The sequence below is a fragment of the Dicentrarchus labrax genome, unplaced genomic scaffold, assembly GCF_905237075.1.
Source record: "Dicentrarchus labrax unplaced genomic scaffold, dlabrax2021, whole genome shotgun sequence".
NCBI classification, from domain to species: domain Eukaryota; kingdom Metazoa; phylum Chordata; class Actinopteri; family Moronidae; genus Dicentrarchus; species Dicentrarchus labrax.
This window is the reverse complement of record NW_026136701.1, coordinates 10,893,157-10,909,050: the sequence shown is the minus strand read 5'-3', so window position 1 is coordinate 10,909,050 and position 15,894 is coordinate 10,893,157. Positions and strand designations below refer to the sequence as shown.

At 41.9% G+C, this 15,894-nt stretch overlaps 1 protein-coding gene across 2 annotated transcripts; it reads right to left on the bottom strand.

Moving 5' to 3' along the window:
- Nucleotides 1-17: 17 nt before the first annotated feature.
- LOC127361641 (integrin alpha-6) lies at nucleotides 18-14,925 on the bottom strand. 2 transcript variants are annotated; one of them, XM_051396444.1, is made up of 26 exons: nucleotides 14,642-14,923; nucleotides 8,754-8,881; nucleotides 8,547-8,626; nucleotides 7,359-7,620; nucleotides 7,029-7,160; nucleotides 6,671-6,884; nucleotides 6,385-6,578; nucleotides 6,165-6,262; nucleotides 5,885-6,012; nucleotides 5,712-5,801; nucleotides 5,427-5,488; nucleotides 5,112-5,275; nucleotides 4,880-5,023; nucleotides 4,677-4,792; nucleotides 4,397-4,553; nucleotides 4,228-4,311; nucleotides 4,054-4,133; nucleotides 3,761-3,838; nucleotides 3,496-3,598; nucleotides 3,154-3,327; nucleotides 2,895-2,993; nucleotides 2,674-2,784; nucleotides 2,110-2,208; nucleotides 1,786-1,911; nucleotides 1,512-1,591; nucleotides 18-923 (listed from the first exon to the last, which is right to left on the bottom strand). In XM_051396444.1, the coding sequence occupies exons 1-25, from the start codon at nucleotides 14,815-14,817 to the stop codon at nucleotides 1,523-1,525; spliced, it is 3,168 nt and encodes a 1,055-aa protein (XP_051252404.1). In that variant the 5' UTR covers nucleotides 14,818-14,923; the 3' UTR covers nucleotides 18-923; nucleotides 1,512-1,522. The 2 variants fall into 2 exon arrangements, with proteins under 2 accessions (XP_051252404.1, XP_051252407.1); XM_051396447.1 differs by lacking the exon at nucleotides 1,512-1,591 and having other exon boundaries at nucleotides 14,642-14,925.
- Nucleotides 14,926-15,894: the final 969 nt, after the last annotated feature.

Below are 15,894 nucleotides of genomic sequence, written 5' to 3'. Positions count from 1 at the left end.
ACACAGAACACATGATATATTTTAAAAAACATTTATTCAAGAAACTCTTTGTCCCCTCTCAGTCTCTTCCTATTTTACAGCCAGTGAATAAAAGGCGAATTCTGCAGAGGTTTGGTAGTATATTTACACACCGAGTGCTCGACAACTGCAGTTGCTCCATAACCTACAACCTGAGGTGCCTTGAGCTTGAAAAATGCTGATTGGTCAAAGTTAAGGCAGATGCACAGTAACTTAAAAAAATAAAAAGAAATAAAAAAAATTGGGAAAATAAACATTTTAGTGTAAAAAAAAAAACAAAAACAAATGCCTGTGTTTGCATTGCATGACTCTTTGGCCGGTAGGGCACGTAACATAAAGTACTCCTCAAAGAATAAATACAAACAAATCTGCAAAATGTTTTTACAAGAACCTAGAAACACTACATACTCCCTCCCTCCCCCCCTCCCCAGTCAACACTGTGAATGTAGTAAATGTACAAAACAAGGTCTGACAGACAGTAGTTGTGCAGGACCATATCCCACACTGCAGCTCTCCTTCCAGTGATTTATACGGACTTTATCCAAGATCAATTCGGCCTCTGAAGCAGAACGTTTGATCAAGTTTTTAGTTTTAAAAAGTTTTGTTCTTTGTTTTTAACAAATTATTTTGTTGCTGTATTTACAGTCCACACTGTGCAAAGACAAGGCAGGAAAAAACAGTGAAATTGGGAGTTTATCAGTAAGCGACAGGAATCTGTGTGGGTCAGATCTCATTAGCTGTTAAGAATAATGTTCTTTGTCGTGCCAGGTTGTCATCCAGGGCTTCTTGTCCAGGTTTTCCCAGTTACCATTCCCAGGGTTTATTGCTCTCTCCTCCCGTTTGATCCGAACAGCGTTGTAACTTGGAACCTTGTCTTCATATTTGGCTCGCTTAAAAAAGCCACACTGCAAGAGAAGAATGGAAAAACAAAATCAATGTTTTGTTTGGGGAAAAAGCTATTTAAAGACATTCAGAGGAAGCACAGGAGCTTGAAGAGACATTTAATGTCATCAGTCCCTTTCACAGGTGCCAAGATGCAGTGAATCCATTAGGAGGTGTAGACAATCCACCTGCACTCCTCTTAAAGACGAGAGACATGTTCTAATGCCCCTGTTTTTAAAAGTAGAGAGAAAGAAACCTGCAGACCAAGTCACTGCATGTGTAATAGCAGAAGAAGAAATTGGAAATGGAGGAAAAGACAGAAAATCAAAGAGATGCAGAACAGCCCCCATGGTGATCCTTAGTCATTGCTTATCAGCCATCACCTCCCCTGGCCATGCAGGTAAACTGTAATGATCCACACATAACCATGTGTGAAAATCTTTTTAGGCATAAACTCTTTGCAGAAATAATCAGTCAGCTTTTACAGTAGCATTCATGTCACAGTGTGAGAATTGCCCACTGCCTGCCTAATACCATAAAGCAGCGCTTTTGTAGCAAAAAGGAGCGAGAGAAAACGTTTCACCCATTCGCGGCAGGCCGGGTAATTTTACCCTCTCTTTTTTTATGCATTTGATGTCAGTGTCTCTTTTTCTGATGGGTCCTCTTTATCCTTTTTCCCAAAGACTCCGCACTGAGGAGAGGCAGATTGTTAGAAAATGTGTGTAATCGCTGTTATGTATACCTACAGTTGATGAGAAAATTGTGCTTTACAGACTTAAGTGTTAGAAGTCTGCTTTTTTCAGTTAAAACCATGAAAATACAGATGTGCCATATGTGTTTGTATTAGCTGGGGCAGGATGTGTCCCTTTTGTCCTTCAGTTCTACCTTCCAGAGAAGGAAAGCCAGCAGGCCCAACAACAGCAACCCGAGCAGGATGGACAGCACGATGATCCACCATGGCACTCCTCCATACTGGGCTGCACGCCTCTCTGGGAACACCGTCAGTCTCACCTGGAGAACACAAATACAGTGGCAGAACATCAGTATTGGAAGTACAGTGTCAGATACACCGTTATTCTCTCTTTATATCACACACGTTAATGTTTTCGATGTCCATGCACTACGCTGACATCAGCATTTAAGAGCTGTTGTACAAAACTGTCATGTCATGCAATAAATAATCATGTCACCTTCTGCATATTAATTTACCTCTGTCTCAGCTTTTTCCAGCACTGTGTTCTTTGCTGTGCTATCCACACGCAGAGCGGCCTTCACTTTCACCTCCACATGATGCAACTTGGAATAATGCTGTTTAAAGACAAAAGGAGAAGATCAAGTTTAGATAGTGCTGGGAGTAATTAAAGAAAACTCTAAAATAATACATTTGCTGCAATAATCTTTGCCCCTTCAAAAAAAATCTGAAAAGTTTTGAATTCAATAATTGTCACTCTTTTCTCCATGAAACTCTACATAAAGGTTTTCTTATAAGTGCCCTCATTTATGTCATGTCCTCGCTTATAACTGACATACATGTTATAAGTTAAATCATAAGTTAATAATTCACTTCATGTTATTTAAATTCTTTGTGTTTTTGTATTTTGAGTGTTTAGTAAGTCCCAAATACTGTTTTCATTTCCATTTAACATTGCAAACCTGAGACTAGTACAAAGCATATGGGAAAAAATTGTGGGGGAACAAAGAATTTAAAATGTTCAAATTTTAAACCCTGACCAAATAGTTAAGTAAAAACATGTAACTGTCTTGCAGTCTTACCTCTATGAAGGTGCTGTTCCATAAGCGAGAGTGGAGAGTGATGACTGCATTACTGTCCAAGCCCCGCAGGGGGCACTTTATTGTCTGACAGGTTGCCCCATCTCCACAGGACTGTCAACAAAAAAGGGAGCACAACGTTACTTCTGGATTCTCCTGCTATTGGCTGCACAAGCACATAAAATATAATAATATAAAACAAAAAAAAGGTAGTGTAGTATTACCAGAGTTTTAGACTTCTTATCAAGTAAACTTAAAATAGTGCCTTCGCTGCCCCCCTGGGTGCTTTCTGCTGCTCTTCTCCTCCTGTTGTTACTTGGTTCCTTAAAAAAGAGAAGAAAAAGTACATCCAACTATTAAATTTACCTCAATTTCTTCATTTTTTTCTAAATGTAAAGAAATATATATAAACGTAACAAAAAATAAATAAACTGCTATCTGAAAAAGTACACAGCAACACCTTAATGTGATGCTTTCACTGACCACGTTACGAGGGTTTATTTCCCCTTTAGGAGAGCACTCCATGTGCTCAATTCCAGTGGAGCTGATCTTCATGAGGTAGAGGAGCCACTTCCCATGCTCCATGGTCTCCTTTGGCCAGTAGATTTCGAGGGTGGCGGTGCCGAACTCTGTCAAGCGCTTTCCCAGATTGATGATCTGTAAATCAAGACAGGAGCAGTGTTGTACCTCAGATGATATAGTATGATTTATCTAACTAGAGCACATATACATCCAGAATGCAAGATACATTTTAAGAGTGCTGAAAAGAACTCGCCACTCTGGAAAGGAAATGACTACTGACTACTACTACTATTTTGTACTCACTCTGAACTGGTGTGTGATGGCACTGCCAATTTCTATTTCATTCTTCATGGCTACCTCACCTTTGACCTCTCCTGTAAAGTAGACCTGAGAGGGCTGGGCATGTCTGGAAAGACACAGACACACAATTAGAAGCATGAATCTGAATTTGTTTTTGGTCCATGAACTGTGTGTGTGTGTGTGTGTGTGTGTGTGTGTGTGTGTGTGTGTGTGTGTGTGTGTGTGTGTGTGTGTGTGTGTGTGTGTAGAGGGGGGTGGGGGTTCTTACCCTGATACAGACAGCTGTAACATGATCGCCACTTTTGCCTTTGCTTTAAGAGAGGTCAATTTCTGCTGCTCGCTTGTCCTGTCAGATCAGAGGTTTGACACAGGTCAAGTCAGACACTGCTAGTGAACTACAAATGTTAATACATAATTAAAGTAAGTGCATTACAGTCCAGGAGTGCTGTTTTTTACTACTCAAGCAGGAAAAAAACTGTCTCTCAAATGATCAAGACCACCATCAAATCATTTATTATTTAGGGGTAAAATGAATGCTATTAGGCAGTTAGATTTACTTACGTTTCTGGCTTAAGATCAATTTCCACTTCAGTGGTATCGGGAGAGATGCTTGATGTACCCAGAATAATGTAGAAGGTCATCTACATGCACAAACAAGACAATATATAAGACAACAGTATTAACAGTGCCACCTGCAGAGGATGTAGACGGTGCTAAAAGGGGATTTTCTCTCACCTCTGAGCCCCGTTTGAAGGGGTTTCCAAGCTCACATTCGGCCTGAGAACCGTTTGTATTGGCTACACAGGTTACTGACCGCGCCTTAAATCAAAGACAAGTTCCAATCAGGACCACATAGTGATATGTGCGTGAATGTGGGTTTGTGAGACAGAAAAGAGAAGCTTACATTGGGTTGAACACGGACAGCAGAGTAGGTTAGGGAGCGTGGGAAGGAGGCAATCACAGAGGCTTCGTATGCATCATCTCCATTTAGATTGGTCACAGTGACCTCCAATGCGATGTCCTTCTGGTCGCTGAGCGAGATCACCGGCACACCGTTCTCCCTTTAAACAGACAGAGGTTATGATCTCATGTAACTGAAGAATTGGCTCCACATGCTTCAAGGAACAAGGAAGTAATTATTAAATGATACTCTTATGAAAAAAGGTGCGAGTGTTTGTTCTTACAATTCTAACGGAGTGAACGTGTCTCTGTCAGTTGCCTTGTAACCGTAGCGGTATTTCACCTGCATGTTGCTTCGGCAAACATTGTCGCTGCCGCAACCCTCCTTCAGGAAATGCACCTGCAACCACACAAGATTACATATATACAGTGGGAACATCAACACATCTTTAAATGTGTTCCTACATTAAGTATCATGCATACACACCTCTGATCGGATGGTCATTGGCTCACTGGCGTCGAGGACAGGTGACATCTGAGGAGTTGAGCTCTGTCTGCGTTTACGTTTGCCCTCCTGGATGTCCACAGACACATCGATGGGGATCCCATGCAGCTTGTCTTTGATATTTTCCTGCAGAATGACGACGTTACAAAACAGTTATTCTCAGACCACAATGCACTTGATCAAGAAATAAAGAATTTCCAGAGAGTGTCACTACCTGTATGGCAAGCTGTTGTTTAACGCACTGTTTCTTTCCTTTGCTTTTCATGGTGATGGTCCCTTCTGATTTGTAGCTGTGTTCAGAGGAGTCAAGGAAGGTTACCCTGGGGATAAGACCATTCTTCCTGCGGTCAGCGTCGGCCTCCAGGATGTACTTCACCGCTAGATGGGACAGAGACAGGGACGTAGGAGAGAGGAGAATGACATTTTGTGTATGGTTTTAACCTCCCTGTTACAATGTGTCATTATAATAAGCGAAAACATGATAAAGTTGAGATTTTGCTTTAATAAAGAAAAAGATGGCTCCGCTTACTCAGACTGGGAGCATAGCTCGCAGGGTTGGCAGTGTAGGTGAAGCATGCCTCAACTTCCAAGCTGGAGACACAATGCAGTTTATCTACAGTCAGACACAGTACTGGCATTTTCCACATATGTTTGTATTCAGAAATTAGTAGAATAAAAGTAGCAACTGAATGAAATAATATTATAGTTCTGTTTAATTTACGTCTTTCACAAGCTGAATCTTTGAACATCCTTTTTTTCCATAAATAAAATGGTTCATATTTGACACGACAGGGAAAAACAAAAGACATGCTACCAGAAGGTGCTGCCACAGTTCTTCTTGGTGAGGTCGATTTTCTCCGGTGAGAACTTGATTACCTTCTTGATGTTAATAACTGGACGGGCTCTGGGAGGACAGAACTCAGTAAGCAACTCTGTAACGATGAACAATAGAAATGTACAGTGAGGAAAACACGGCAGCTCACTCACCTATAGACAAAGACAGAGTCCGAGAGGGATCCGACAGCCAGGTCAGGGTAGGAGTTCGCATCCAGGTCCATGTTGCCTGCCAAAGAGTAGCCAAACATCTTGGCTCCTACGGACTGGCCGGACAGGACCTAAAGCAAGATTTTTATTTGACCTGAATTAGTTTCTTAGATACAAACATAATCCACAATGCTCTCAGCCTTCCTACTTCATAGAACACCATGCTGCACCAGAGTTACAGTTGACAAAGTGGACTAAGTTATCCCGCCAATTTATTACATACCTGTGAAGCTTTTTCAGAGCTGAGACCTCTGTCTGATCCATGGTAGATGTAAACGGTCCCTGCACCATTATCACTATAAGGAGCTCCCACTGCAAAATCTGACAGCAAGAAAGACAACAGTTACCTACAATGTGGTAATGCAGGTACATTTAATTCAAAACCAAGAATAACGAGCAGACAGTAGTATACAAGTGCACAGGCACAAACATCGCAGCCTCACCATGGTAACCATCCTGATTGATGTCTCCCAGGTTTTCCACAGCCAGGCCAAACATGGAGTCCTGAGGTCCATCTATCCTGGTGGGCTTGACTTTGTCCCACTCTCCGCCTTTGTTGACGTAGACGTAGACGGCTCCTCCAATTTCTCCGTCCTTCTCAAAGTATTGAGGAGCTCCCACCACTATGTCCTGCCAACTATGAGAGAAGAGCATTACCTGTTAGTGAGTGTACAGTAATAGTGATAGCACTTTTCAAAGCAGAAGCAGCACGTTGTGTGTATTCCTCACCCGTCTGCGTTGAGATCCAACACGGCCAAATCGTAGCCAAAAGACGAGGCCAGCCCTTCCCCTTCCAGGGTGTACTCTTCTAGCAGGATGTTGCTTGTGTCTCCGCCTTTCTTCAGCAGCACAACCGCTCCGCTGTGGTTCGCTCTGGGAGCTCCCGCCACCACCGTCAACTGCCGATTCTTGGTCAGACTCTTTCCCGAATCCAGAGAGAAGCCTGGGAGACGGAGAGAGAAAGGGACCCTTTCTTACATAGTCAGAGGCAGTTAGGTACATGAATATGTTTCTTTGTGACAGTGGAGTAGCTGAAGTAGCAGTGTCAGATTGGCAGTGAATGGATGAAGAGTGAGCTGTGATTTACCCAGGTAGCTGTTGGCAGGAGCAGGGACCAGGTCAGGGTTTTTATCTGTCTCATCGCCCACCTCAAAAGGACCATCATCATAGATGCCCATGTCTAACAATGTGTCGTTCCTTTGTTCCAAGCGCACCACACCTGGAGGAGAGGAGAGGAGACGAGAGGCATTAAAATGGTAGAGATCTGGCAAAACACAATAATCCTAACCGGTGCTAATGTTGAACACACAAATCACATAAAGTAGATTGATAATAAAGCATGTGTAGTTAAGTTGTTTTACAGTAAAACCTTTGAATAGCTTACTTTAAACATCTATGCACACACACATTAGACTACCTTTCCAGTTGTAGGCTCCAGGAGCCCCAAAGATGATGTAGTGGAAATCCTTGTCAAATGTGGCAGAGAGGCCTTGCTGGCAGGAGCCAAACATCTCGTGGCCTCTGGGCCGGCTCTCGCAGAAATGCCAGTTATCTCCCTCTTCAGTTGAGAGGGGATTGATAGTTAAGTCCTGATTGAGCACGTAGCAGCGGCCGATAATGTCACGGGATTCGCTGGCCGTGTTCACACTGGTCCGGCGCTGGTAGCGATGGGCACAGGTCTGCCAGGGGAAACAAGAGGCACACAGTTGAGTTGTTGTGTTGTTGGTCAAAGCTGATGAGATGTTGTGAAAAAGGCTTGTGTTGTTACTTTTAGAGTTTAGATGCCAGTAGCCTTAAAACAAGATAAGCCAATTACTTGTATATTTTACATAATATACTATTCATTGTTTGAGCCATTTATCAAGCAAAAACATTTTTTTTCTGTTTTATATCATTGGAAATTTACATTCATTGAGTTTGAACTGTTGGTTGGAGAAATCAAGCAATCTGAAGATGTCACCTTGGTCAAAGTTGTGACGTCCATTTTCTTAAAATGTAGATATTAAACAATAAATTAATCTAAAAAAAAATGTTTTGACATGTTTGATAGCTTTTGGAAAAACGTCATATTGGCATAAAAATACATTCTTGTGGGTTTAAAGGCATTTATTTGGATGTCTACGCAGGGCTGAAATGGATGATTATTGTCAAGTAATTGATTCATATATATAAAAGATCATAAAATAATAGAAAATGCACATTACTATCCAATGTGACCTTTAAATATCTTGTTTGATCCAACAAACAGTACAATAAACAAAAATATTCAGTTTATGATAATATAATAACATATATAACAGAATAAAGCAGCACATCCACACAAAGGATTAGCTGCAATCTGAGAAATTTTGGCATTCATAATCAAAAAAGGCATGAAAATAGTGGTTTAATTTCAAGGTCTTGGTCAGATACAAAGACATTATATTGTCTTTTTACTGAGCTCAGGATAAGCAGAATACAGATAGAGAAAGGGAAAGGGAATGACAAGCAGCAAAGGGCCACAGATCAGACTTGAACCTGTGGCCGCGGCAGCAAGGACTCAGTATACATAGGACGCCAGCTCTTCCAGGTGAACTACAAGGGCACCCTAAAAACACAGTCTTACCACAATCTTGCCTCCTGGGCCCTGACTGTTGACTGACACTCCCATCCACTGATTTTCTTTGCTTTCTCTGTTTGGATTCTCTACACAGAGACAGAGACAGAATTAGACACAAAAAGGATACTGTGACTCAAGTATCGTAGGAAAAAAAGGGTCTGAAATAGCCAAACACATATGAGAGAAATACACAGGTGTGGGCAGATTTCTCACCAGTCTTATCAAAGTGAACTCTGGCGCAGTCAGCTGAGGTGGTGCTTATGTCACAGTTGTACAGTCCTCCTGTCACTTTAGCTTTTTGACCACTCCAGGCTTTTGCTTTTGGGGCCCCAACCAGCAGCCTGAAACAGACACACAAATTAATGTGTGAAAAGCATACATAGCTCCATCAAATGCACTTTGTGAAAGCAGTTGGAGCAGTAAAACTCATTTGCAATCTAGCATTATGGCATTTCTTCCACTCGCACATTATATTATCATACATTCCAGTCTACTGTGTCACACAGCAGCCATATTCACACACACAAACACACACATCCGCCACCAAACTGATGTTCCATGTCCTCACGGTCCGACTGAGTCAAAGACCCCTTTCAAACGCCTGCTGTGGTTGATTGAACCAGGCTTTCTATCTCTCTCCACACACACACAGAGGCCGCCTTTGTGGAACAAGGACAAGGGCAAATGCCACACCCAAGTCTTGGCGACTGACATCCAGTTCCCAGGGTTTTCAACAGAGTAAATCAAACAAATCGAGGATGTCATCCTTCAAACTGATGCTTTATGGGGGTTTACAGCGGAGAGTAGGGCACATACACTCTGTCAATATACCCGTCTCTCTCTATATCACTCTGTATGTCCCAGGAGTTCTCTCAGGCTTTGCTTTGTCTGTCCGATGACCTACAGAGTTAATATTGCACAGCACACTGTCTTCACCAGATGAGATTAACCAAAGCCATTTTTAGCTGGAACACAAAGCATTCTCAGATACACACACACACACACACACACACACACACACACACACACACCATCTGGGAGGGAATTTACAGAGACATATAGTCAGAGTGAAGAGCTGAGGCCTAATGTGATCAGCATGTCTGCAGCGTAGACCTCACTAGTCAACACGCACTGCATGTGGAAGAAGATTTCAAACTAAAACAGATAACTTTTTCAGACAAGCATTAATCATCACGAATATTGACTCCAGCTGGAGTGATGGGGATTAGCAGAGGACAATAAATCTATTTACATGACAAGCAAAAATATGTCGCGTTAAAATTGTTTACAAAGACTTACAATGCTGCCGTTATGAGATGGATTCAAATGGTTGCAAAAATATGAAGACGTTTCTCTCCAATAAAAGGCATCACAATAGAAACAAACTCCTTCTGCATGGTGGACAAGGGTACAATGTTTATCCCATTTTAACCACTGGATTGGTTTGGCCTTGTTGTAAAAACCAGAGCACTATAATCTGTGCAGTTATCCCATCCATTAAGAGTCCAATCCAGCCCTTTTTTAAAACTACACAGTGAGTGAGTGACACTTGACATTTGATACCACACCGTCTGAAGCCAACTCTCCACCTCTAAGCGCACTAGCGTACCCAACAGAAAACAATTTTGCACACCGAGGGAATTTGTTAGGGCATGTGCTCGTCATCCAAAGATGAGTCACCACTTTCAAAGAGACGGTTCGTGACTATCAGTGAATCCCAGGTGGGCACATCTCCCCTTCCATTATCCTCCAAGATGCAGGAAGCCAGGAGAATTGACGGAAAGAGCTCTGCCAAGACACACTGGGGACTCTGGGAAATGGGGTCACTGGGTCTGGGGTCCCTGTTGCATTAACTGAGAATGGATACTGTAGTTCCTACTTCTACATAATCACATTGTGATATTCATTCAGGGTCTTGTTCACCTATTTCCTTTGGGCTAAATGCAACTAAGAAGAGTGCACAAACAGCAGCAATGTGAAAATAAAATAACACAATACATCACGATTAACTGAACAATAACATAATAATTAATAATTAAGCAAGAAAAGAAAGAGTAGTTGTTTACATATGATCCAAATTATGAAAAGTCTTATTCAGGAATCTAAATTGGAGACAAATCTAGACACATGTTTTTTATCAATGAAGAGTGAAGTGCTGACATGATGTGTCAAGGACTAACACTGTGATAAGTCTGACCCTCTGGCCCACTGACATTGACCCAGCTGTTTATCTAATCATTCACCACCAGCAGAGGAAGCCCCTAACACACTGGCTGAGTCTACAGGAAGGAGAAAGACAAACAGAGAGACAGGGTGTGTGTTTGGGTGTTCACTGACTCAAAACACGCATATTGGCAGCAACACTCGGACTGTCTCTGCGCAGGACAACAGAGACACCAGCGCAGAGTGACCATCAGAGAGACGTCCCCTTGAGAGAGGTGTGTTGGGTTTTTTTTTCCAACAGCAGCAAACTGGCACAGCCTGTTGCTTAGCAACGGCCAGTAGCAGCAGAGGCTAGAGGCGTTCACCACCAAATGGGTTGCAGATCCAGAGGTTCATGTCATCTGTTACCCAACTTCTCTCTCTCCATCCGAGCCAGCTGACTGACTGGTTGAATAACAGCTTATATTTGGTGCCCAGATGTAAGACTGATTTATGTTCCTCTCCGCATTCTTTCAACCATCACCTCTTTCTTTTCTTCAGTTCTTTTCTCTCTCTCTCTTTTTTGATGTTTGATAACCTGAACTTACCTGAAGGGAAGAAAGGGGGAAAATCCTACTCAAACGCAGACCTTGTATACTAATAACACTTAAACTCCACAGTCTTTCTATTTCCTCTATCGTTTCTGGAATCAAGACACAGCATGGCATTGAGATTACTATTTTACACACCAGCATGTCTTGCTCTCCTCTTTCTCACAGTGCATCTCTACATCCTTTACTCTATATCTATCCATTTCTCCAGAGCCAATTTATTTCTCAATGCATTTACATTCTCCCACTCTATGCAAGCTCTTAAACTTCCCTTAACTTTCACTCTGTATCCTCCTCCCTCATTCTCTTCATGCATTTTGAGCTTTCCCTCCTGATTTTATTACACAGACAGCTCCATCTGGTAATCATGACCAACCATGGAATGCTACACACACACACACACACACACACACACACACACACACACACACACACACACACACTGACACACATGCATATACACAATCCCATCAGCTCCTGCTCTCTCCTGCAGGTACATGCAACACTTGTCCCTACAGGGCATGAAATACACTGGAAGATATAAGACTGAATAAAAGTTGGCACGCATGACTGGCAAAAGATTGTGACTCACTGTGCACACTCAGCAGTGAGACAACACACATGGGGGGGGCAAAAGCACACACACACACACACCAACACTTACTTTAGCACACATGTTGTTCCAATGTTAACTCAAATCATTCTCAGCACAAAGAAAAACTATCACTCTCTTCTTTTTTTTGCCTCGGGTTAGGAACGTATCAAGCAGAACACTGAGCTCTCTGACACTCTTCCAAATGACTGACAACAAGGCAACGCCTCAGTGCTCAGCCACAGCATGCATCAGCACCATTAAAGCACACTAAACATGCACCACTCGCACACACATGCATGCATCCACAGGCAGCACATACACACAGTCCACAGTGAGAGCACATTCCACCTCTGTAACAGCAGTAAGAGCACCATCACTTGCAAAACAAACATGGCTTCCTGCTCAAACATGCACACACACATTCAAACTTGCGCTATAATGTAACACACACATGCCTGTTTCTACACTGATTGAGGACAAGATTTGTTCAACCAACTGTTAAACTATGTGGAATATAATTGTATTTGAACAGCAGATCAGGACAAATAGCTCTGGATCATGGGAAATAAACCCTGCAGAAAACCTGCCTGAAATTACACCTCTCACAAATAAGGGTTAGAGCTGCAAATAACACTGTTTTTCATTAATTATTCATCTTCCAGTAACTCTCTCCATCAATCAATTAACAGTTTAGTCAATAAAATAGTGAACAATTCCAATCACAACCAAGAGACACAATTGATTGAATGTTAAAACTGCAGTTAAAACAGTCAGAGGAGGAAAACCAGCATATCTTCACATTTAAAAGCTGGAAAAAGCTTATATTTAGCTAGTTTTTGCCTAAACTTACATAATTAAACGGATTATCAATGTTGCAGATTACCTTTCTGGTGATCTACTTCTAATTGTTTCAGTAAGCGACAGCTCAGTCTGGTTTACTGTTATCTTTTGTTTTCCAGTTCACAGAATCCAACTGTGTTCTTTTTTTTCTTGTGTTTAACTTTACAACCTGAAGCAGGGGGACTTTGTGGTTGCTCTGGTCCCGTGCTGATCACCATGTGTCTTTCATTTAGACACAGCCTAAAACTAGGACACAAACTGCCACTGTGTGTGTGTGTGTGTGTGTGTGTGTGTGTGTGTGTGTGTGTGCAGCAGTAGTAGAAGGGTGTTAATAAGTTGAAGAAGTGTTTAACCTCTGTGGAGAAGGTTAAAGACTTGGGGATGCTTAATAACTCTGAGCTGTACTAGTTAAGGATATGTTGCAGCGGTTGAACACACTGTGATGACCTAACCACTACCTGGGGCCTGTGTGTTGATCAGTTCTGTGTAAAAATACAGTTAATAGCAGAAGTAGTTTAGGCTACATATCGGTGCCCACTAGAGGCACTGATCACACTGTAATGAACTTTAAATTAAATAATTTTACCTTATATTATAGACAGTGGTGGAATATAAGTGTACATTTACTCAAGTATTATACTTCTATACATACATACTTCTACATAATTCTGTACATTCTTGAAGTATTTGTACGTTACCTAAATATTGTACTTTCTACTCCGTTATATGTATTTACAACTATAGTTGCTAGTTACTTTACTTTATTAAGAATTTATAGGCCATACAAAATATATATGATTGGTTTATACAACAATATGTATTGTTATAGAATAAATTACCTAACCATATCTAAAGCAGTTAAAATTAGCTCCACCTCAACCAACTACAACAATAAAATGTATATATACATAATAATATAACAATAATACATATTAATATACCCCACAGGGGCCATTTTTACATTTGATAGTTTAGGTACATTTTGATAGTTATCAATGCAGGTCGTTCACTTATAACAGAGATTGTTTTAAAGTGTGGCATTAATACTTTTAAAGGATTTGAACACTTCCTCCACCAACAAAACGTCGCCTTTTAATCACAAACACAGGCAAAAGTGTATATTTCTGTCAGGCCCATCACAGCCTGAGAGACTCTCAGATAAAAGAATCTGACTGGTCTGATCTCAGGTCAGTTTATATTAAGGCTATTCAAACCAGTGACCACATGATGGTAGTTAGCCTTTATGCAGAGTGACAAATCCCTCTGAACCAATGCCCATAAAAATGCCAACAATGATTCAATGAGATGTTTTGGCCCTAAACGCCAAGGCTCGGTCTCACTGGCTCTCACCTAAAAACAACTCTGGGGGAATGTCAGGCAAAAAAAAAAAAAAAAAAAAAAAGGACAGAAAGAAGAGAAAGAGAGAGAGAAATGTAGGCACGCGCTGTTGAGTGCACGTAAACCAATATCTGCCCAGGTCCCATAAAAACTCACTCAATAAGTAAACCGAAAGGAAAGGCTGACAAAACATTAACAAGGTCTGCGGTTTGAGCTCGCAACAGGTGTATATAAAGTACGGCACATTATTTTAAGAAGCTGGGGGAAATAGTTTTGCTGATTTTGTGAGGGGAAAAAAAGCCTAAAAAACTACCTGCGACATACCTGAGCTCAAATGACTGCGCAGCATTTAACTCTCTCCTGACATTTCTACGGGAACTTAAACGCGTCTCAAAAGCAGCTTTACAAGAAAAACAGTCGTCTACATTGCTGTAACATTTTAATTACATGGTTACAGAAGTTATTTTAATGACATGTATAGCTATGGTTCCCGAGGCCAGGACGACCTAGAAGTGAATGGACTCGTTCCCCTTTAAAACCATAAAAAAAGAAAGAAAAAAAAGTGTGGCTCTTACATTCTCTTATCCACCGGCTTGAGCTGCCGGTGCATGGCCAGAGAGAAGCCGAACAGGGTGCCTGGTTCTCCGCTCTTCCGCAGGACATTCTCGCTGTCCAGGTTGAAAGCCGCCAGTCGCCCACATCCCAAGAGAAAAACGACCGGCCACAGTCCACAGGTGACCCTGACCTCCATGAGATACAGTCAAATGTAAAAACTCCCTTTGAACCGGTGAGAGGTGAAGGAGTCCTCGCTTAAGGAGGTGCAGAATGCGACTGGCTGACTGCTGGAGGGTTGAATGTGGTCCACTTAACTTTCAGCTGCCCCTCCCACTGGCCTCTCCTGGCACACACACACCATCTCACCACTCCTCAAACTGCTTGAAGACATAACTTGTATTGTCAAGTATATTTTAATTGGAGAAGATCAATGCCTTTGTTAGTTTGCAGCAGATCAATTGTGTAATCTAACCAGCTCAGTGATGCCTGAGGCTTTGTCGAAAACACATTTTGCTGAAATAAAGTGGCGCTTCGGGGAACAAAGACAGTAGATCTCTAAGTATAACACTATAATAAAGACTGCACTTCAACTCCCTTGGAAACATGCACAAACAAAACATACAAGAGGGAAAATATTGGCGAAACACCCGGTGACAGAGAGCGCAATCTGCACACTCCCAGTAGATTTTGTTTACTGACATCCTTGCAGAGAAGGAGGAGATGCAGAGACAATAGGCTGGTAGAGACAAGAGCTGGCACAGTTGCAGTTAGTCAATACAGTGATTAAGCCAGAAATTTGGTTTAGTGATCAATCCAGACCACAACAGCAATTCAGTGACCTAGAGTAGGCGGATGGAAACAGGAAGAAAGACAGAAGAATAAGAGAGAGTGTTTGCAGTACAATAGCAGGCCTCTACAAACTACAGCTCAGAAATCCAAAGCTAGAAATTACAATCCTTTCTGCGTGCTCCCTCAGATCATTACATGCTATATCACCACAGGGCCTGTGTCTTCTGTAAATGACTCATTAGATGAGTCACAGTGCCAGGCTGGGCACAGACCTGCACATTTAACACACTCCCTAACTAGATGGTTTTCAAGGCATTCCATCAGACGCTGACCCAAAGCCTGTCCTCACAACACAGCATTTCAGTAGACAACGCAGGCTTTGTCTGCACATTGAGAAAGAGGGCAGACAGAGAGGGAGAGGGAGAAAGGGAAACTGCCCACATACTGTATAAAAGGCACAAATAATGGTGGAAGAGGGGGAGCA

Excerpts from the sequence above, each read along its gene's own strand:
- LOC127361641 (XM_051396447.1), bottom strand. The coding sequence starts at position 14,817 with ATGGAGGTCAGGGTCACCTGTGGACTGTGGCCGGTCGTTTTTCTCTTG. Across the intron at positions 5,276-5,426 it reads GAGCTATGCTCCCAGTCTGA|CGGTGAAGTACATCCTGGAG; the intron begins GTAAGCGGAGCC and ends TGTCCCATCTAG. Across the intron at positions 2,994-3,153 it reads AAATAAACCCTCGTAACGTG|GAACCAAGTAACAACAGGAG; the intron begins GTCAGTGAAAGC and ends CTCTTTTTTAAG.